This window comes from Typopeltis vanoorti, chromosome 4 (assembly GCF_054136105.1).
Source record: "Typopeltis vanoorti isolate ZY-2024b chromosome 4, IOZ_Tvanoo_1.0, whole genome shotgun sequence".
Lineage (NCBI taxonomy): Eukaryota > Metazoa > Arthropoda > Arachnida > Uropygi > Thelyphonidae > Typopeltis > Typopeltis vanoorti.
This window is the reverse complement of record NC_143552.1, coordinates 152,826,496-152,851,016: the sequence shown is the minus strand read 5'-3', so window position 1 is coordinate 152,851,016 and position 24,521 is coordinate 152,826,496. Positions and strand designations below refer to the sequence as shown.

At 35.2% G+C, this 24,521-nt stretch overlaps 1 protein-coding gene across 1 annotated transcript in view; it reads left to right on the top strand.

Annotated features, from left to right (window-relative positions):
• Tango6 (transport and golgi organization 6) overlaps window positions 1–24,521 on the top strand; it is a 410,302-nt gene that overhangs the window by 296,290 nt on the left and 89,491 nt on the right. The window contains exons 15-16 of the mRNA XM_090391522.1: window positions 1,468–2,034; window positions 17,984–18,167. Of these exons, the coding sequence (XP_090247648.1) occupies window positions 1,468–2,034; window positions 17,984–18,167 (751 nt within the window). The remainder of the gene's footprint in view (window positions 1–1,467; window positions 2,035–17,983; window positions 18,168–24,521) is intronic.

Here is a 24,521-nt window from a genome sequence, read left to right as displayed (position 1 = left end):
TACTGGTGATGAAATATGGTGTTTTGCTTATGATCCTGCAGTGAAGCAACAAAATATAGGGTGGGCAAGAAAAAATTCACCAAAACCTAAAAAAGCTGCATTTTCAAAAATTGAGTGAAAACAGTGTTCACTGTCTTTTTCATTTGTGTGGAAGGAGTTATTCATCACAGGGTTGTCCCTAATTATCAAAAGGTCAATGCAGAATTTTGTAATGATGTTTTGCATTGCCTATTATAAAGAATGAATCGAGGAAAGCTGGCATTGTACCAATGAAGTAGGAAATGATTATTTCCTTCTTCACAACAATGCAGTTCTGAAGCAATTTTTGATAAGCAAGAAAGTCACTACCCTTCTCCACCCATCCTACTCGCCATACCTTGCTCCAGCGAGTGTTTTTCTTTTCTCAGAATTTAAATTTGTGTTAAAAGGTCATCATTTCTAAACACTAAATGAGATTTAGAGTTAAGTTACAAGGGAGCTGAGCAGTATTCCATAAAAAAGGCATTTTAGATGGCATCAGCAAATTGGCTGAACGTGCAAACAAGTGCATCAGTGAAGGAGGTGTCCTACTTTGACGTTTAATCTAAAATTAGCATGGTATGTTTATTAATTGGTTTATGTTAATTGTCTCAAAAATTTTGAGCTGTACCTTATATTATAGCACATGCAGTAACACACATGCCTCTTGATGTTTATGGATGATTGAAATGAATTTTTCTTGAATTAAATGAATTTTTAAAAACTATTTTGTATTTTATCTAAGTCTCAAGTCAATCTGTGACATTCTTTAGTACAGTTTATATTAACTTTTTTAAAATTAAGTCATAAATTAGTTTATGGGTGCATGATTTGATATATCAGTTACAGCCAAAATGTATATTGTTTCTCACCTGAAGAAACAAACTCCAATCATTAACTGTTGCTACTGTAATACTGTTGCTACTGTAATACTGACAGCTATGGTATTGTCAGGGTATTGGTAGTGGCACCTGTGACTTACTATAGTTTTTTTTTTTGGGGTGGGGTGGGGGGGTAAACTTGCAAAGGAAGTTTTTTTAAATGAATAGTTGCCAGGTAATCTGTTTTCGGATATTTCAGTTACGTTTTCTGACTTTACATCGATTTGGGTTGGGAAATTTGAGCAAACATTGCAGAAACATTCATACAATTTGAATTCATTTAATTCAAAGCTATTATTAGTCCCTTAAAATATGAATTGATCATGCTCTACTGTATACTTACAATTGTTAAAATAAACAGTTGATATTTTCTCAGATCAGTATATCCACAAATTTTAGTTTCTAGTTATTCATGCATTTTACCACTAAAGAATGATGAACTTTAAATAATTTTTTTATATTGGTTTTGGTGAGTACATCTTCATCTTGTTAGATTATAACTTTAAATCTGCAAATATATTGTTGATGTGTTACTCTATCCATATATTTTTATTTATTTATTTTTCAGCTGTCTTCCTCTGATTGGAACCAGGTAAAGAATATTTTACCAGCTCTTGCATCTTTGGCTTCTTTTCACCCTTCTGAAGAAATTAAAACCTTATCACAGAACTTAAGAATTACTATTTCTACTCATGGTGCAGTTGATATAGATATCCAGAAAATGAAGCTAAATAGTGATATGATTAAACATGAGAATAATGTATATCCAGTTGAAGAGCATTTAAAGCAAGAGATGACAGTGCAGCAAGAAAACACTCCTGACAAAATTAGTTTCGATAGACTAAATAACAAAAATTGCAAAAATCAGGTTTCTCTGAAAGAAGAAAAAGAAATTGCTTCAAGTAGTATTAGTGATGCTTGTAAGAAAAGTGTACAGTTAGACAATGTTCGTGATATCACTGGTTCTGAGGATATCAAGAATTCAGTATTATCATGTTATCAGGAAGCACTAGAAAATCTGAGGGTTCCTTCAGTAGCACTTCAAGGACATGCACTTATCACACTGAAGCAGCTTTTGCAGTCTCGGGATGCAGAAACACTTCAGAATAAGGATGTGCTCTTAAAGATCTTTCAGGTAAAAACTTTGCTATAAGTAAATATTTATCAAAATATAAGACAATGATTTTTCTTACTCTCAAAACTTACCTTAAAGTATAATTTTCTTGCAGTTTTGATCTCTATATTAATATGCAAGAAGGATTAGCGACACTCTTTTGAGTGAGACAGAAAGAAGCATTTTAGATGGGATCAGTAGCTTCAAGTATAATTTTAAAATGGTCTCTGATTTTGCAAATTGCATTGTAAATAAATAAATAAATCACTGTAAGTAGCACAAAATTTCTATAAATTTAGCATGAAAAACTTGATGGTGACAGGTGGCTGTTTGAAAACTTTTCATTTACTATAACTTTCAGATGTAAGGTAAACAAGTGTAATCACACTTGGACCTTTTTAAAAAAAAAAAAAAAAATTGGCATAATTTTACATTTTACTTAAAATATCCTCCACAGTATGGTGTGAGTAGTGGTACAGTTAGTGTATTACTATACTGTTTACCACTACTAACACCATACTGTGGAGGATATTTTAAGTAAAATTATGCCAATTTTTTTTTTTTTTTAAAGGTCCAAGTGTGATTACACTTGTTTACTTTACATCTGAAAGTTATAGTAAATGAGAAATTTTCAAACAGCCATCTGTCACCATCAAGTTTTTTATGCTAGAAGATTTATAGAAATTTTGTGCTAGCTACAGTGATTTATTTACTTACATCTGGTATTATTTTTTGTTAAATTTTCTTCAAAACTATTAATTACCATCTCATCTAATGATTAGAAAACTATAAGTAGCTCTCACATAAGCTAATAAGCTTTTTTTATTTTTATTTTTTTATATATATTGTGCATTTCTTGTTACTTCTTGTTAATCTCTTGTCTGAGATTGATATATAATTTATGTATATGTAACTTGCCATGGCCAATAGTGTTTGCCTGTATTTGAATTTCTAAGGGAAATAATTTTTCCTTACTGTTTGTTTGTTTTCTTGTGAATACAAATTCCTAAAATATTTTATCATTCTTTTTTTTTTCTGCTAAGTTTTGCCTAAATATGCTGAAGTTGTAGTTTTGCATCATTCTTCATATCTGTTTTTGAGTTTCACAAAAATCATTCTCCATTTGTTTTATTATTATTATTATTATTATTATTATTATTATTATTATTATTATTATTCAGGCCTCCAAGGAGTCAAAAGACTCATCAAGGGAGGTCCTTCCTAAGACATAAAGTCTGTCAAGACTCATTGAGGGGAGATCCCCCCCTGAGAAACACAAAGTCTATCATACCACTCTTTAAACTCACTGACCGTTCTCGCTCCCACCACTCCATCAGGCAATGCATTCCATGGCTCAAAAACCCTCCACACAAAGAAACATCTCCTTACCCTCTTGCTCACAGTTTCCTTTCGTAACTTCCAGGGATGGCCTCTTGTCATCACTCCTTCTCGCTGTTCAACCAAGCGAAAGAACTCCCCAGTGTCAACCCTGTAACCACCTGTCAACAGTTTAAAAGTCTCAATCACATCACCTCTCCTTCTTCTATCCACCAAACTCTGCAGTCCACATTCTCAGCCGATCCTCATAACTATCCTTGTACAGTCCTGAAACCATCTTTGTCATCCATCTTTGTATCCTTTCCACAGTTAATTTATCCCCTTCAAATCCTGGGGACCAAATCTGAGAACAGTAGTCCAAGTGTGGTCTGATCAGAGACTTATACAACGGAATGATAACCCTCTTCCTATCTCTGCAGGTCAGTGTCCTTCTCATAATAGCAGCAATCCTCTGTGTTACCTTCACCACCTTTGCAATATGTCTCCTAAACTTCAGGTTTCAATCAATCATCAACCCCAGATCTCTTGTCTCCCCTACTTCCTCCACTATAACTCCTCCCATAGAGTATGCAGCATCCCATCGATGTTTCCCAAACCTCAAGACCTTACATTTTGCTGCATTAAACTGACACACCCATTCATTTGCCCATCTATCTAGCTTATTTAAATCCTCTTGCAGGGCTACCACATCTGCACTATTACTAATAATCCTTCCCAGCTTCGCATCATCCGCAAACAACTGAATATCCCCCTGCAATCCACTGGCTATGTCATTGATATAAAGGTTAAACAATATAGGTCCTAGTACTGAGCCCTGTGGGACCCCACTTGTAACCCTCTGCCTCCTGGAAACTGCTCCACCATACACAACTCTCTGATACCTATCAGACTGCCAATCCTGAATCCAGTTGACCAATCTGACATCCAGACCCATGTGCTGCAACTTAAATATCAGCTTATCATGTGGCACCCTGTCAAATGCCTTCGCCAAGTCTAAGAAAATTGCAGTATATGCCTTCCCCTCATCTAATGTTCTTGTAACTTTATTATAAAAGGCTAGCATATTGCTAAAACAAGAGCGTCCTTTCACAAATCCATGTTGATTCTCACAGATAACATTACCCTCATCTGCCCAATGCTGTATACGGTCCCTCACTACTTTCTCCAAGATCTTAACAACTACTGATGACACACAGACTGGCCTATAATTAGACACTTCCAGTCTGTTACCACCCTTATGCAATGGCACTATCTTACCTTCCTTCCATTCCCTGGGCACCTTTGCCAAAGCCAGACTTTCATTGAAAAGCCACGTTAAAGGCACTGTCAATTCCCTAGCACATTCTCTCAAAACTTGTGGTGAAATACCATCCAGTCCCACAGCTTTACTGACATCCAGAGTACTCGGTATCTGAAACACACTCTCCTCCTGTACCTCCAGACCTCGAACCAGTCCTATCCCTCTAGCATTAAAACTGACTCCTCTAGGATGAAATACTCCAATAAAGTGCTCATTGAACAATTCCACTATGTCCTCTGCATCAGTCACTCTATTCCCATTTTTATCCCACAATATCATTCTTCCACAGTCATTTCTCCTCCTACTGGCCACATAGCTAAAAAATTCCCTAGGATTTTCTTTGGATCTTAGGGCCAATCTCCTCTCATATTCCAGTTTCGTTTTCCTTACCACACTAGTCACTCTTCTGGCCCGTGTCTTATATTCCTCATGCATCTCTTCACCTGTCTCCTTATATCTCTTCCATAGCCTCTTTTTCGCATGCAATTCCTGTTTAATATTGTTTGTCATCCACTTTATTCCAAATTGCGTCCTCTTCTTCACTCGTGGTATACAACTTACCATTGCTGATAACAAATATTCTTTCACAATTTCCCACGCACTAGTGATATCGCGGCCTTCCAATTCCTCCCTCCACGAAACTTCCCCAAGTTGACGTCTAAGACTATTATAATCACCTGCTTTATAATTCCCCATATGTTCCCATCTCTTTGATACTCCTGCATGTCTGTTCATTTTCCAAGTCAAAACGATATGGTCACTCTCTCCAACTGGTGGGAGAGATGTCATCTCAGTTATTATCAGCTCTTCTGATGCTATAACCAAATCCAAAACTCTTGAACTTCTTGTTCCCTCTGTTACATGTTGCCTAAGACATTTGTCCCTCAAGAATTTTAGAAATTCCATTCCCCTATTGCTACATGCATCTTCCTCTCTCCAATTTATACTACTGAAGTTAAAATCTCCCATAACAATCATTCTTCTTGCACTTGCCAAACTTAGCTGTCTAAACATCTCCTGGTCCCCATCCTCTGTGCTCCTGGGTCTGTAGCAACGCCCCGCTAAATATCCTGTCTTGCCTACCTCTACCTCACACTATATGCTCTCAAAATCATTTGTCTCACTTCCTTCCAAATTCTCCACTCTTAGAGGACATAGGTCATCACTTATCATAAGCAGTACCCCACCACCACGCTTTCCCCTCCTATCCTGACGAAAAATGCTATACCCAGCGACTTCTATTCCTGTTGTTATATCCCCTTCTGTCAACCACGTCTCAGTGATCGCAATAATTTTTGGCCAGTCTGATGCCATCTGCGCCACCAATTCCTCTCTCTTATTCCAGATACTCCTGGCATTAGTATAAAGCATATAAATGCCATTGTTTCTATACCCAGCATTATCCCTTCTAGACTCCACTGGGTTCAGTGTTACCTGACATTGTCTCCCTTCTCCCAAGTATCCATTCCCACAAGAGGCCACCCCTGCTATCATCCTCCCTGGGACACACTGACTCGTTCAGAACAGCAATCTCTCCAGATGCCTACGTCCTTCCTTATTCAAATGTAAATGGTCTCTCGCATACAATTCCTCTCTTTCCTCAAACGCACTCCAAGCATCCACATATACCAGTCCTTTGAGCAATCTTCTCAGAGATTTTTGTAATTTCTACTTAATCACATTCTATTTCATGTTTCTCAGAAATGTAATCTGTTTTCCTAGTTTTATATTCCGAACATGATTATTTTGTTTATTTCAACTAAAATTTAATGCCTTGATTAAACCACTAATACAGGTTGTTCTGATTTTAGAGTTCATTCATCCCTAGCACATGCTCATAAAGTAAAAATATGTAAAGCAGGTATTTATTTCCTATAGATTTAATTTTATATAAAGGTCAACAAAACAGTAATTTATGGTTAAACAATAATGATTTGTTTATCCAAAGAAATGAAAACATAGTTTGAAATTTAAAATCAAGCACATTTTTAATCTCCTTCAAATATTTTTCTTTATTCTTTAAAATTATACACACATGAAGAGCTTAGTGCTTCACATGAAGTAAAGTGCTTAGGTAATATTTCTCACAATAATATTTAATCTTTAATTTAGTCATTTCAGCTGTATATTTGCTTATAATCTCATATTTTGTTTCCAGTGTTATTTCTCTTTTCTGTTTTTTATATTACCATCACTACGTGTAGCATTACTTTGATTTGGCATGCTGTATAGTATACTGTTTATATGGGATAAATTTTAAATAAGACAGCAAAATGAAGTGGAACATAACCATTCTTTATGTATGCAAGTCAGTGAATAGCTATACGGGCAGATGAAATGCCAGATTTCTGATTGTTTAGCATTTATTTATTGCAATTAAATTACATATTTTGGGTTTTGTTGATACTTTAAAAAAAAAAAAAACATAAAGCAGGAACTGCCTGCCTTTCATATTTTGTTACATTTTATTTAACTCCAAGATACATTAACAATGTCATTTTCCTTTTATTCGTTGCTTTCAATTTTTTATATTAATCTAGTTTCATATAATCTCATATGCCTCCATCTTTCTATAATTAAGTTTTTAATTTATCTTCAGTTTCACTTTGATTTTCCTTAGGTTTTTGAATTATTAATCTAAATTTTCTAACTGTATATTATACTCACTGCCAACATCTCCCATTCACCAGAATGAGGTAGTAGTCAGGATTGTATGCACTCATTATCGATTCAAGTGTTGTTTAACAATCAATGCTATATAAGCAGGAGGAGAACTAAACATAGCCTTTTAACAAATGGGAATAACTGAGAGGGTCTCTCACCTAATGCCTAACTTTCACTTTCTTATAAGGACAATGTTAAACGTATTTTGGGATAAAAGATTGCAAGCTGTATACTGCATTGAGGGAGCCGTATTCCAGAAAATTGATGAAGCTAGGGATTTGGGAGTGGTAGTAGATAGAAAATTAAAGTTCAGGGGACATATTGCTAATAAATTAAAGATGTGATAAAACTATATTCTTGATTTAATCCTTTATCCAAGTGTAAGAAAACAATGTTTGCACGTGAAGTATCTTCATGACTTAGCATCCTTTATGATTGCCTTAGTATCCCATAATGCAAAGGATGTGTGCTTTGCATTATGGGATACTAAGGCAGATGATATGAAGTCATTAGCCTCTATATACAAGTAGCTCAGTCATGAACATACTTCATGTGCAAACATGGTTTGCTTACATAGGATTACTTGGTTATTGAAGAACACACTAACAAGCACAAATAAGGAAGGCATCTTTCCTTTCTATAAGTCCTTGATACATCCATCTGAATTACTGGCTCAGGTCTGGTCATCTGGGCTTCTTGGTGATAAGGAAGTAGAGGAGAGGATCCAGAAGTGAGGGACCAAGATGGTGAGTGGTCTGTAGAATGCTTCTTATGAAGATAGATTGAGGGTTTATTATTATTTTATTATTAAGAGAAACCTCCAGAGAGTCATCAACTCATTGAAGGAGGCCATATTATTCACACCAGCTGTCATACCTGTTCTTGAATTCATTCACGCTACTTGCACACACAACATTCAAAGGCAATCCATTCCAATTATGCACTACTTGATTAGAGAAAAATCTAGCCCACAACCCCTTTCTTGACAGCATTCATTCTCAACTTCCATGGATGCCCTCACTTCCTTTCCCCACCCTCCATAAAATGAAAAATTCCATCCACTGAAATTCTTTATGATCCTTTCAGAAGTTTGTAAGTCTCAGTCATATCATCCCTCTTTCTCCTGTTTCCTAGTGCCTGCAGCCTACAAATTCTCAATCTGTCTTCATAATCAGTATTCCACAATCCTGGTATCATTTTTGACACTCTCCTTTGCATTCTCTCTCTCTTTCTCTCTCTCTCCACTGTATCAGAATCACCATGGAAACCACAGAATAGTCCAAATGAGATCTTATTAAGGCCTTGTAAAGAGGCAAAATGACTGCCTTATCTTTACATGTCAAGGTTCATTTCAGTATTGCCATTCTCTGAGTTATATTTACAATTTTTGCTATATGACCCTTGAACTTCAACTTCCTGTCTACTAAAACTCCAAGCTCCCTAGCCTCATCAGTTTATTTAAGCATAATCCTACCTATATAATATGACATTGGATATCTAATCACACCAAAATGTATGACCTTACATTTATTAACATTAAAATGAAAGCCATTTTCACATGCCCACAATTCCACCCTATTCAAATCATTCTGCAAGTACTGCATATCAGCAGCACTCCTGATTACCCTACCTATCTTTACATCATCAGCAAATAGCTGTGTGTTGCTTGTCAAATCCATCCCAATGTCGTTAATGTATAGATGGAATAACAATGGACCAAGGACTGATCCTTGATGTGCACCACTGGTTACCTTGAATCTGGCAGATTCACACCCCCATGTACAACTTTTTGATATCTGTCAGTCAGCCATGCTCTTATCCATGCCAATAGTTTATAATCCAATCCCATATGCTCCAATTTATGCACCAGTCTTCCATGCTGTATTCTGTCAAAAGTCTTAGCAAAATCCAAAAGTATCATAGTATATCCATTCTCCTTGTCTATCTCAGTGGTAACATTATTATAGAATGTGAGGAAGTTACTAAAACATGACCTTCCTTTAGCAAAGCAATGCTGTACATTGCAAAGTAGAAACTCTCTGGCAACTCATTTTTGAATGCAAGCCCTAACTAACTTTCCCAAAATCTTCACTACCACTCCTGAGATACTGATTGGTCGATAGTTGGGTATGCTGGTCTTTGCACCACCCTTGTGCATTGAGATTACTATGCATTCTTTCCACTCCTGTGGAATCTTTCCTCTTCTGAGACTCAAATTATATAGCCTTGTCAAGGGAATAGCCAGTTCATCTGTCTTTTAGCATCTGTGCTGATATCCCGTCAGTTCCTATTGCAGCATTCTTATTCAGTTTGTGCAATAGCTCTAGTACTACCTCCTCATCCACATGAGTTTCTCATGTAATGAAGAGGTAGTGGTGAGTTCAATGTTGCATATACCAGGTTGATAGCTTTTAGCAAAATGACTGCCCATTAGCTGAACAACACTTCTGCATCAGTCATTCACATACCATCTACATTCAGTAGAGTTATTTCATATTCATTCTGTCTTTAACTTGCAGAGCAGTTTCTTTTCATACTCGGACTTAGCTTTCCGTACAACACTTGTGACTCTTCTGTCCTGCTGCTTAGAATTATCATAACTGATATCATCCTTATGCACACGATATTCCTTCGACATCTTCTTTTTCTTATGAATTTCTTACTTAATTAGATTACGCATCATTTCACTCCTACTCTATTTATTCTTCAAACTCTAGGGTTGCAAAAGTTTGTTGATAAGGGAAAAAGAGGGGATATGAAAGAAACATTAAGTTACAAAAAGGGTGTTACAGAGAACATATTTCAGCCCTTGGCTAGAAGAGACAGAACAAGAGGTCATCTCTGGAAATTGAGTAAGAGTGTGATTAGCAAAGGGGTGTGGACTGGATTTTTACTTGGAAGAGTGGTGAATTAGTGGAATGTCAGTTACCAGAGTTAGTTATGACTGCTCTGTCCATCAATGAGTTCCTGGAGAGGTACAATAGATATAGTATGAATAGATTGCATCTCCCATGATGAGTCTTTGGACTCCATGGAGGTACTAGCACAATCATCATCATCATCATCATCAAATTCCTAATATGTATCCTCAAGGGATGTACAGGATGTGATAGTACTGTATAAAAAATTTATACTATTACTAACTTCCTATCAACAATTTTCCTCCAAATCAAGCTGTTGCCTGTCAAGACTTCAACATTATCAGATCTTATATTTCTATCTTCTAAGGCACTTTTTACTGTATCAATCCACCTATATCTTGGTCTTCTTCTGGGTCTTTTTTCCTGCCAACCTGGCAAAGAACACTTATTTTGCTAATCTTTCCTCTCCCATTCTGTTTAGTGACCATACCACCTGAGATTAGCTCTGCTAACACATTCCTGGATGCTAACAATATTAAGTTCTTTCCTAGTATCCTCGTTTTTAATATGACATTGCCACTTATGCCATCAGTGGCCAGCACAATAATAATAATACTTAGTGAATGAGGAAGGGTTGGTAATTTCAGATTTAGTTAAGGCAGATTCTGTAATTGCTTAAAACAAACAAAAAATATGATACAACATGAAATACCATGCTGACTTCCTAGTCAAGGCTTAATCAGTATGGCCTTAAACAAGGCCCTGCTGTTTTCATTAGGTAATCAAGTAGAACATTAAAAAGTGAACTACTGGAATAAACTCAAACTAAACATCACAATTCAAGATTAACTACCATCAGAACAGTTTCAGTTGAGAAGAAGTCAAGCTGACAGAAGAATTAGAGAAGTACCACATGAGAATAATTCGTGTTGTCAAGACAAAGATGACTAAAACAGATTGGGATTCTGCTAAATATAAGGCTTATATTCAAGCAGTAGTGAATAGGCAAAGGAAAGAGTAACCATTGCATTCAACAGCAAACATGAAGAAAAATTACTTCATTGTCAGGCAATTTGAAGTAAAAATGTGGAGGAATGGAAGAAGAAGAAGAAATTGAGTATTTTTTTGAGTCATTAGAGAACATAGCTGACATAAAGAAATGGAAAGAGTTTTTTTTGAGATCTAAACAGCAGAGTAGGACATGGATACTAAACATATAACAATGTTTTGGAAACATTAGGAGAAAAGAGCAAAGCTTATAATAATGGTAAGTCCCTCCTAGATTTTCATTCAGGACATGGACTAGTTATTACTGATACTATGTTCCAGCATACGAGGTTGTTTGAAAAGTTTGGTAAATTGCCAATAGATGCTGACACAATTCATTCATTCATACCAATATCGACACATATTTTGCCAGAGATCATGAAAAAGATCTCTGGCAAAATTTTTGCCACGTGCGACGCATAGTTTTCATTTGGCAAATGTTTAAAATGACTGTGTTCGCATTTTTCGTAAAAATGGGTTTCGTGCAGTGATAAAACACTTATTTGAAGAAATGGACAGCCACACAGATCAAAGCCGAGTTAGATGCAGTTCATGGGGACTCTGCACCAGCATTAAAGACTATTTATTTTTGGATAGATGAGTTTAAACATGGGTTGTAAGTCCATCAAAGATGAAGCGCATTCTGGATGCCCTACTGAGGTCATTACGAAATGATTGACAAAATCCGTGATTGACATCTGTGAAGAAAATGATTGACAAAATCTGTGGTATTGTTATGGAAGACGAAGACCGCCGAATGAAAGTGCGTGAGATTGCTGAGATTGTAGGCATCTCAACTGAACGGGTGTATAATATCCTGCAAGAAAAATTGCACATGAAAAAGATGTGTGTGCATGATGGGTGCTGTGATTGTTGACTGTTAATTAAAAACATTAAAAACAGATAAAAGACATTTCGATGCAGTGTTTGATAATGTTTAATCGTAATTCGCAGGAATTTTTGCATCAGTTCATGACTGGAGACGAAACTTGGACCCACCACTACACACCTGAGTCCACGCAACAGTCAAAACAGTGGACAGTGCCCAGTGAAAGAGCACCGTTTTGTCAGCTGGGAAGGTGATGGCCACTGTTTTTTGGGATTTCCAAGGAATTATCATGATAGACTATTTTGAAAAGGGTAAGACAATAACTATTATGCATCATTGTTGGACCATTTAAAAGAAGAACTGAAGAAAAAATGGCCAAGATTGGCAGATCACCAAAAGTGCTCTTTCATCAAGACAATGCACCATCCCACACATCGGCCGTAGCAATGGCAAAATTGCACTAATCGAGGTTCGAATTGGTTCCACATCCACCATATTCTCCAGACTTGGCCCCGCGTGACTTCTTCTTGTTCCCAAACTTAAAAATTTGGCTCAGTGGGAAAAAATTTTCTTCAAATGAGGATGTCATCAAGGCTGTCAATCACTGTTTTGCACAATTTGACAAATCCTACTTTTTAGATGGGATGAAAAAATTGGAAACTCGCTGAACCAAATGTGTAGACCTTGATGAAGACTATGTTAAGAAATAAAGCTGATTTTTTCCAAAAAAAATGTATTTAACTTATTTTTTACCAAACTTTTTAAACAATCTTCATAAATGTGCATAAATTCATGTGGAAAGAAGACACAAGAAATAATTAAAGCTTCATTGACTGTGTAATTATTAATAAATGTTATCTTCATTCTGTCTTAAGATGCAAAGGGTATTTAGAAGATTTAAAACAGAAAGTGAACATTAAGTTTTCTGTAGGATAAAAATGGTATAAGATATTGAAAAATATACAAATCAAATAGATTTCAGTGGTAAACTGTAGAGCTAAAATATACTAATATTATGGAGTCTTGACAGACCATTAAATGAAAAAAGTAAGTGAAAGAACAGTAGTATAAAATATTCAAGATGAATGTAATCAAGGGTCCATATCAGTACTTGAAAACCTGAAATGTTGAATGGCAGCTGGAGTAGATGATATTTGACCAGAAATGTCCAAATATGGAGGCATAAAAGTTTTCTTCTGGTTGCATCACTTAATTTAGAAAACATAGTCAGAAGGTCTAATCTGGATGGTTAAAGTAGAACTCTCATAATACCATCTGTTAAAAAAATCACAGAAACTAAAACAACATAAGAATTAAAGAGGAATTTCCCATTGAGTGTTACATGATAGATTTAAGCTTACTTGCTTGTTTGAACTCATTATAAAGTTTAATGGAATGAATACAGCACATATAAATAATTAAACACAAGTTTAATCAATCCTGTGTTTTGTCTCAGTACTAGAGACATTGCCAGGGAAACCATATTAAAATTGCAAAAATACACACAAAAATGCACAAAACAATAAGTGAAAAATTAGACTGGAAGCCTCAAGCCTTATTGACTGGTGCCCACTGTGGGTGCTGTAGGCTGGGAAACATAAGCATTGTTTGCCAAATATTGGGAAGTTTAATACAACCATATTTATTAAGATTTCGTAAGGTTTTTTTTTTTTTAATTCTTCACTACCTTGCACAGAATCAAATGAAAGAAAACTACTATGCTTCACCACAACAAACATAAGCTTGAAAGACATTTTTTTTTTTTTAAATCAGCAGCAGGTTTAAGAAACCAACCCAATCTTAATAAATATGGTTGTTTTAAACTTCCCAAGGTTTGGGAAACTTTTAATTCTTAGGTCTCCCATCCAACAGCATCTGTGATGGGCACTCCTCATAGACTGAAAGCCTATGAGGAGTGAGGAGAAATAAATTTTTCCATTTATTGTTTTGTACATTTTTATGTGTATTTTTACAATTTTAATATTGTTTCCCAGATAATATATATATATATATGTAATTATATGCTTCAACTCGGTTGTTGTGATACATTTTTAAAAATAGATTTAATGACTTAAAAACCGAGATTACTTATAAAGATTTAATAAGATTAATACAACTAGTTTCGGCTTATAATAGCCTTCATCAGGTATTCTTAAAGGAAGAGAATAGTAATAAACATTGAAGTATCTAAAAACTTGAAAATACAGGTAAAATATCGCCACACATAATTGATACATAAAAAACGTTGTATTTTTTCAAGTTGTTCTAACAGACGTGCCATTGTTTATTGCAAATATGTGTGCAGACTCATGTGAACGCCAATAGTATCCCATTATTCAATATTGGCGTTCACATGAGTCTGCACGCATACTTGCAATAAACAATGGCACGTCTGTAAGAACAACTTGAAAAAATACAACGTTTTTTATGTATCAATTATGTGTGGCGATATTTTACCTGTATTTTCAAGTTTTTAGATACTTCAATGTTTATTACTATTCTCTTCCTTTAAGAATACCTGATGAAGGCTATTATAAGTCGAAACTAGTTGTATTAATCTTATTAAATCTTTATAAGTAATCTCGGTTTTTAAGTCATTAAATCTATTTTTAAAAAAAAAAAAAAAAAATATATATATATATATATATATATGTTTGGAATTGTGGGTTTCATAATTTAGAAACTGATTTACAGCATGCCACAGAGATGTTGGAAGTTTTTCACTTGTTTATACTACAAATGAAAGATGCCAAGAAATTATATTCTTGGTTTAATCAGAGTTTGTGCATGAAGGATTTTCACAACTGGGCTACTTGTATATTGAGGCTCATGACTTCACATCAATTTCTTTAGTATCCCATAATACAAAGTTCACATCATGTAGGGTGTATGTAATACTATGCACCATAGAAAGGGCCACTATTCAGACCAGTTTCAACCTTTATTGGGGTATATGTTCAAGTGTGAGGATACCTCTCCAAAAACTCTGAGTGATCTACAAGATCACTTTAAATCTCATCGAGTAATTCCAAAGGATCACTGCTAAACTCATCACTCCTGATCTGAATCACTCTAGAACAGGAAACTCAGTGGTGTTCCCACCCAGTGACAGGCAAAAACCAGCAACCAAGTAGAACCTCTCTGCTACACTGGAAACAAGCTACCATTAATGGGAGCCGGACCCAGAAAGGATACCAAATTTGAAATAATACAGAAGTCATATCACCTTATTATTAAATTACTCTGGGTCAGAGATAGATGTTGAAAGTTTTTTCACTTGGTTTGACTACAAATTAAAGATGCCAAGAAATTATATTGTATGTTTATCAATACAAAATTAATAACAGAAAAAACTCACATACAAAGATTATTTAATAGTATAATTTTCGCCTGTGTGTCACAGGCATCTTCAATACATATTAAGCTCAAATTAAACAATAACTGACAATTCCAAAAAGCGCCACCTAAGTAGCTGGTGTAAGATAACTAAAAAGATCAATAAATTCCTAAAAAATAAATTTTAAAAAAAAATCAATACAATAAAAAGTTAGGAAAGATCAGCTGATTTTTCCTAACTTTTTATTGTATTGATTTTTTTAAAGTACTATCTCCCATAAAGGGGATAGACGTAAGCCATCGGATCTGTTTAGGTTAGGAGAATGAAGTAGAGTTTCACATGTTTCTTTATAAACGCATTCCATGAGGAACTGACTTTTGTGGAGAACTCTTGTCTTTCTCCAATGAACTCTGTGTCTAGTGAAGATGACATGTTCTGCAAGTCCAGACTTTTCAGGTTTAAAGTATTCAATATATGATTGGTGTTCTTCTAGCTGAATAGAGGCTCCGTTTGTCCGAAATAGGATAATCCACAAGAGCACGGAATCTGGTAGACACCTGGATGATTAAGATGTGGAAGCTTGTCCTTAGGAGAAGTGAGAAAGGTGGAGATTTTTCTAAATGGTCGAAAGGCAACAAAATTATTCAGTGGTTTTAAAACTTTTGCTATATGTTCACTGATGCCTTGTACATAAGGGATAGGAATGTGCGTTATTTCTTCTGTGTTTGAAGAGGAAGACATATTAAAACTACTCAAAGTTCTTTTAATGAAGCAATTCTTATAACCATTAGATAGAAAGGAAGAAGTTATATATTGTAGTTCTTTCTGTAAAAGATTGTCTGAAGAACAAAAGGAGTGGGCCTGATGAACCAGTGGTTTAATAGTTCCTGCCTTTTGACTGGGATGGTGATAAGATTCCGCATGGATATAATAGCCTGTATGAGTCTTCTTTCTATAAACTGAGAAATGTAGGTTACCATCTGGTTAGCGAAGAATTAGAAGATCTAAAAAGGCTAACTGCTTATTTGATTCTACTTCTAGGGTAAACTTGATCCTAGGTTGAAGTGCGTTTAACTTAGTGAGAAATTGTTGAAGTTCATCCAAAGAGCCATTCCATACAGCAAAAATGTCATCGACATATCTGAACTGAGTAAGTCTGGGAGAAATGTTGTCAAAGATACGTTGCTCAAAATGTTCCATGAAGAATTTGGAGATAGCAGGAGAAAGAGGATTGCCCATTGCTGTTCCTTCAATTTGTTGATACAACTTATTTTTAAAGGAAAAATAACCAGAATGTATTACAAAATCAGATACGTTTACAATGTCTGAAGGAAATTCCTGTTGTAGTAATTCAGTGCTTTCAGAAAGAGGCACATTTGTAAATAAAGAAACAACATCTAAACTGATCATGATATCAGAAATGTCCAAATGAAGATCGAAATTTTATTTTTGAAATCAAAGTATTTTTTATATAAGTATCAGTTCTTCTAGTTGAAGAGGAGAGTAAATTTGATAAAAATTTACTCTCCTCTTTTACTCTCACCAGATTCCGTGCTCTTGTGGATTATCTTATTTTGGACAAATGGGAAGATCTGCCTCTATTCGGCTAGAAGAACTCCAATCTTATATTGTTTTAACCTGAAAAGTCTGGACTTGCAGAACATGCCATCTTCACTAGACATAGAGTTCATTGGGGAGAAAGACAAGAGTTCTCCACAAAAGTCGGTTCCTCATGGAACGCCTTTATAAAGAAATGTGTGAAACTCTACTTCATTCTCCTAACCTAAACAGATCCAACGGCTTATGTCTATCCCCTTTATGGGAGATAGTACTTTACAAATCGGCTGATCTTTCCTAACTTTTTATTGTATTGATTTTTTTAAATTTTTTAAATTTATTTTTTAGGAAATGTATTGACCTTTTTAATTATCTTACACCAGCTACTTAGGTGCCGCTTTTTGGAATTGTCTGTTATTGTTTAATTTGAGCTTAATATGTACTGAAGATGCCTGTGACACACAGGCGAAAATTATACTATTAAATAATCTTTGTATGTGAGTTTTTTCCGTTATTAATTTTGTATCGATATGTCTACTCAAGGTATACCTCTTTTAAAACATATTGTATGTTTGTTAATTATGTATTATTATGTTTGTGCGTGAAGTATCTTCACACACAAACTTTGTTTGCTTACTCTTGGATAAAGGATTAAACCAAGGATATAATTTCTTGGCATCTTTAATTTGTAAACTTTTATGCCATAGAGATATGCAGCTTTCTTAATGGCTGCAATAATGAAATAAAATAAATTGAATGATAATAGTTAATTTTAATTTTGAATATCCAGTTGTTTGGAGATGTATTGTTCCCATAAAATATTTCAAATATGCAGAAACCGTGTTTAATTCAATAAATGTTTCATTAAGAAAAAAAAACATTATGAATTTTCCTCATCAAATTAGGAACACATTTGAAGATTTTGCATATTTCTCTCTCTCTCTCTCTCAATACTATGAAATATGCTTTCTTTAAAATTCTTCATGGAAGATTTTATAATAATATCAGCCTATATCTTATTTACTTTTTTGAATTAGGAACATATAGATGACAGTGATAGCTATATATATCTTGCGGCCATTCAAGGATTGGTAGTTCTGGCTGATATCTTTACGGATGAACTACTTCCTATTTTGACAAAAGAGTTCATGAATCCAAATTATTCTATGGAAAAAAAGATAAAAATTGGAGAAGTATTAGTGAAAGTCTCAAAAACTTTAGGTAATGTATTCAAAGATTAATTGTCAAAAATTAAAAGTGCTGTTTACATCACCAAAATGAAGCCTTTTAGCCCTTTAATGTAAAAATACAACTCTTTGTTATCTTAAGGTTTCTGGTTTGTCTCTGATGAGAACTGACAGTTCAAATAATAATAATTAATTAATTTAAAAAAGTCAGGGTAGTGAAACATTAATCAAAAGCACTAATAAAATGTGAATATATGGCTTCCTGGGTGAAGCTTGCGTCTTTTAATTATTGCTAGCCAATGCAACTCCAATGCCCAAGGATTATGTTCTAATAAGCTTTCTGGTCTGTTTTTGAAAGTTTCAGTTCATTTGACTATGAAATAAAGATGGATTTATAATATCACCTATTTCAGTTTAAATGTTCTCATTTATAAATAAAATAATTCCTTGATGCAAGCATAAGTTTCTGTCGTTTAGTAGTTCTGTGGGAAGTTTTTGGTATTGAGACTACATTATTATGTAATTAAAGAGTTTAATAAAAATAAGCAATTAAAACCCCACAAGTTTCGTAAGTCACACGACTTACATCATTAGGGGTACTGGTACCTAAAAGTTTTGTGTGAGCAGGGTTTCCATATTTTCTACCACTTATCCTACCCAGGATATCAGTATTAATATACTTTGAGCTGACAACCTTTGTGTTGAGATTTATATTAAAAATAGTTTTTTAAATTAAATTTATAACTTGAGAAAGAAGCATGTGACAATAAAAAAAACTCCCAGAGGTTGTAAATCAAAGTACAGTAGTCCATATTTATCCCTACACCGCCAAAACCTGGTTCGAATGGAAATTCAAGGAAGCATATGAAATGCTCAAACATGATCCGAATCTGAATAAAAATGATGGTCTAACCATTCCTTACAATATATCGTAAACCTACAGACACTGGACGTTATCTTCAATATACATCCAATCATCACTATGCACAGAAACTGGGCATTATACATATGCTAAAAAACAGAGCCAAAAATATCATCACAGAAGAAACAGACATACTTGCTGAGCTTCCGCTTATATCAAAAACTATCGCAAAATGGTTATCATCAAAATATAGTTATCATCAAAATATAATCAACAAAATTCTCTATAGAAACAACCTCAGACAACCCAGTACGTATCTTCCATTGTCATACCCTATGCTGGATCAGTCTCCACCAAAATAGCAAGAATCATGAGAACTTTTAACATCAGAGTTGTTTTTAAATCTACCACAAGTGCAAGACAGTTATTAAGATCCACTAAGGATAGCATCGCTTTCTACAAATACGCAGATGTTTATAGCACACCATGGATGTGTGGACTTACCTACATAGGCCAAACTTCAAGAAGCCTAGAAATTCGAAAGAAGGATCATGCCAGAGATGTCAATCATAATAGAACAGACACCTCAGGGTTAGCACATCATTTCTCAACTTCAAAATACCATTTAATAGATTGGGATAACAGTTCCATGCCATATATCGAAGAGGATTTTAGATGTAGAACCTTTAAAGAAGCTGCAGTAGTCCTACGAACAGGAAATAATCTCAATAGAAACCAGGGAATAATATTAAAAGACATGTGGAAAAATCTGTTAAATTCATTAAGTTTAACGGAACTAAATTATGCGAAAAATTATAAAACACAACTTAATAACAATAACTAAGTCATCATGCCTAATGCGTGTGATGTCACACGTGCATTCTAATTTGTCTAGCTGTTTTTAAACCATTACCTTATTCTTTTTTTTCTTTTTTTTTTTTTTTGCATTTAATACTAGCATTACCTTTATAGTCTTGACAAAGCTAGACAGTTACAGCTAGCGAAATTAGTAGACGATTTGTATAAATGTTTATTAAATCCATGGTCTTAAAAATCAAATAGTTTGTTTCAATTTTAATGTTATAATCATTTGCACAAAGAGTATAAAGAGCAGGCCTGGAAGGTGACTCAGTTGGTCAAGACAGCAAAAGTGCAGTTTGAGCAGAAATTTTGTGTGTGTGCACGCATGAGCACACCAAGGTAGAAAGAAGAAAGGCTATGACAAGATGATGTTAATGGATGAAAATGATACGTTGGTATCTGTATATTTAGTGAACAATAATACATCAGGGTGTTTTATCCTCGATGTGAAATCATGAGAAGCTCAGGTATAGAAGAAATGGGAGAAGACTTACTGGTGAGCATGCAAGAGGTATATGAGGAGTTAAATAAGCTTGATGTCAATGAGGCAATAGAACTTGATGACATATCACCACAAGCCTTTAGGAAATGTTCCAGAGAGTTAGTGTCAGCCTTGGCTTACCTATTTAACACAAAATTGCAACAGGACAAGTCTCCCAGTAGAAGAAAGTTAAAATTGTTCTTCTTCATAAAGGTGGTCATAAGGCTACAATGTATAGGTCAATCTGTATATCTGGAGTTGTGGTTAAGGTGTTGGAGTTATTTATAGCTAGGATACAAGTGAGTTGATAATAGCGGTATTCTTTGTGATTGTCAGCATGTTAGGCTTTACCAACTTACTTGTATTCTATAACAAGGCGACGAATGCATTGGACAAGGAAATATGTCTACAGTGATATAGTTATATTTTGCAAAGATTTTTGATATATCACCACATAAACTAAATTAGAACAGATGGGATTAGATGCTAGATTAGTGAATTGGATAGGTAACTGATTGTCAGATAGGCATCAGCCTATATTTTGTATATATATTGTGTATGGGGATTCAGTACCCTGAACGAGGTAAATCACCATTTGTCATCCGCAGAGATCTGTTTTGGAATCATCATTGTTTAACTTGTCTATTAATGTCTAGGTTTAACTGGAGATATGCAATTGTTTGAAGATGATGCAAAATCAGTAAGAATGATGAGGAGTCAAGCAGAAGTTATGGTCTTACAGGAGGACATGATAGATTGTATGAGTGGCAAATGAATAGAACTGTTAGTTCTCTGTTGCAAAGTGTAATGTTCTGAATGGTAGGCAGTGATGAGATGCAAAGTACACAATTAGTGGAGAAATTTTGAATGAGGTTGAGAAGATGAGAGATCTGGGAGTGGTGATGGTAGACAAGGAGTTGAAATTCAAGGGTCATACTGCACAAGTGAAGTCATCACATTGGATTATGGCAATGATGCTTGAGGACCTTGACATGCAACTATAACCTCTTTATTTCTGCATGTCAAGTTCCATTGTAGAAGGCCTTGATCAGACTTCATACAGATTATTGTGTGCAGATTTGGTCACCTGGTTTTCATGGTAATAAGGATGTATTGGAAAGAGTCCAGAGAAGACTGACCCATGCTATGAACCTCCTCTTCCATTCTGTGGTAGAAATTTTCATAGAATGAGAGAGGAGGACAGAACAAGGGGCCATTCCTGGAAAGTATACCAGGAGGTGTTAGCAAGAGCATAAGGAGCAGGTTCTTTGTGTGAAGATTGGTTGATGAGTGGAATTCATTACCTGGTAGTGCCAGACATGTTGAATGAGTTTAAGGCATAATTTGATAAGCTTTATGTGTACCTTCTGTAATGAGTCTTTTGACTCCGTGCAGGTTTGTTGTTAATAATGATAATGGCATTTAACACCATAGTACTAGACTGGAAGAAGAAAGACTGTCATAAGTTCAATTCTAGTCACTGATTAGAAACATTTTAAGGGGTTATCAGATCCAGCTTACACATGGAAGATCTCAGGTTCGATCCCTGGTAGGCACAACATGAATAATAACTTTTTACTATGGGACTGAGTTTAAAGATATTGGCTCACATTTTAAGAGAATTTGCAGAGGATCTGACGATGCCTTTGGCTAGGCTGTTTATTTTAAGTCTTGACTCTGGCAAAGTCGCAAGAGAGTGGAAGGAGGGCAAAATAATTCCTTTGCATAAAGGAGGACCTAAGTCTGTGGCAGCAAATTATAGACCAATCAGTGTCTCAGGGGTGGTGATAAAAGTTCAGGAAAAGTTGGTCAAATAGAGAATTCAGGAATGAGTGGATAAGATTATGATACTCTAAGAGGGACAACATGGCTTTGTGAAGGGTAGATAATGCCTTGGTAATCTGCTAACTTTTTTATAATAGGGTAACAGCTGAGTTGAATAAAGAGAATGGCTACATGATGATACTGCTGGATTTTGAAAAGCATTTGACATAATACCACATGAAACTCTGTTATGCAAACTGCAACAAATGGGAATGGATATGAAACTGGTGATATGGATAAAAGAGTGGCTGATGGACTGATACCAAGAAGTAGTATATGGAGAAGCAGAATCTAGGAGAAGGCAGGTGACTAGTGGTGTGCCACAGGGCTCTGTGCTTGAACCACTGCTGTTTAATTTGTACATAAATGATATAGAAAATAATTTGAAGGGAGATATTCAGTTGTTTGCTCATGATGCAAAGTTGGGTAGGGTAATAGTGACATAGAGAGCTTGTAGGATGATTTAAATAGGCTGACAATATGGGTAAAACATAATGGATGTCAATTTAATCTGGGAAAAGTGTAAAGTTATGCCTGTTGGGATACAAAGATTTCAAGCCGTGTACCACATTGAGGGAACTATACTACAGGAAATTGATGAAGCCAGGTATTTGGCAGTGGTGACAAAAATTGTTTGTTTTGTCACTAGGACAAAAATTTGGAGAAAAATAACTGTTATATTCTATATTATGAAGGAAATTATTATATGCCAGCTTGGTTGGCCAAGCGGTTAGCGTATGCAAGTTCGAATCCCGCCGTGGGCTTGGATGTTTGTGATTGTTTGTGAAAATACAAGTGGTAGTGGTGGGCAGTAGATGGCATTGGTGTATTTGTGGTTCATTGTAGTTGGTAGATTGTGGGTGGTGAAGATAGAGAGTTGTAGAGTAGATGCCCTCCCTCGATGTCCCCCCCCCCTTTGGACTTCCTAGAAGTGTCAAGTAATAATAATACTACTACTAATAATAATTATTATTATTTATTAAAATAAAGAACCAAAAGGATTCAGTTCGTCAATGCAATTTATAAAAATCAAGTAGATATTAGATCCAGCATTATTTCAAAGCCAAATGTAGAAACTCTGGAAGTTTCGTAAAATTAAGTTGACCGGAGAGCTTATGGGAATACACCTGCCAGCATTTACGAGTTGCCCTAGTGCGAACCACTTTAGAAAACATGCATGCTGCCGAGGCGTCCATATATTTGCTTTATAATTTGGTCCATTTTTTGAAGTTTCACTGGCCTGACAGCTATTTTGAACTGGTTGGTTCTCCTCAGAGACCAGTCAGAAAAAACCTTAAGAGAGCAAAAACTCTCTTTCAATACTAAGGAACTTGAAACATTGGAGTGGTGTATTTTTCTTAAGTGCACTCTTGGTCAGTGCATAAAAGTATTTACTAAAATAAAGAGCCAAAAGGCTTCAGTTCGGCGATGCAAAGTTTATAAAATTCAAGTGGATATTAGATCCAGTATTATTTCAAAGCCGAATGTAGAAACTAGTTTTTACGAAAGGAAACTATGGAAGTTTTTCTGAAACTTCCATAGTTTCTACGTTCTGCTTTGAAATAATGCTGGATCTAATATCTGTTTGATTTTTATAAATTTAGTATTTACTAAAATAAAGAGTCAAAGCCGTTTGACTCTTTATTTTAGTAAATACTTTTACGCACCGACCAAGAGTTCGCTTACGAAAAATACCTCTCTGACATTTCAAGTTCCTTATTATTGAAAGGGAGTTTTTGCTCTCTTCAGGTGTCTGCTTGGTCTCTGAAGAGAACCAACCAGTTCAAAACAGCTGTCAGGCCAGTGAACCTTAAAAAATGGACCAAATTAGAAAGTGAATATATGGATGCCTGTGTGCAGCGTGCATATTTTCTAAAGTGGTCTGCGATAAGGAGACTTATAAATGCCGGCGGGTGTATTCCTGTAGGCTCCCAGGTCAACTTATATTTATGAAACTTCCATAGTTTCTACATTCGGCTTTGAAATAATGCTAGATCTAATATCCACTTGATTTTTATAAATTATTATTATTATTATTATACGATGGATTGTACGTCAGGAGGAAGATGGATATGAGGTTGAAGATGTGGTTGCAGCAGCACAAGGTGATGGAATGCATAAAGGTGAGGATGAGACTGGTAGGAATAGGAATCAGAGTTGGGATCAGGGAAATGGGATTGGTCAGACCATATAGCAGCTAGAATAGAGAATGTTGGTACCTGGTAGAATGGCCTCAAACATACAGGGATTATGTTTGTACACGAATGTAAGGAGTATTTGAAACAACAAATGCCCAAAGATAATTGGAATAAGTGAAACTTGGTTGATTTAGGAGGATGTGATGTCTGCAATAGAAATGG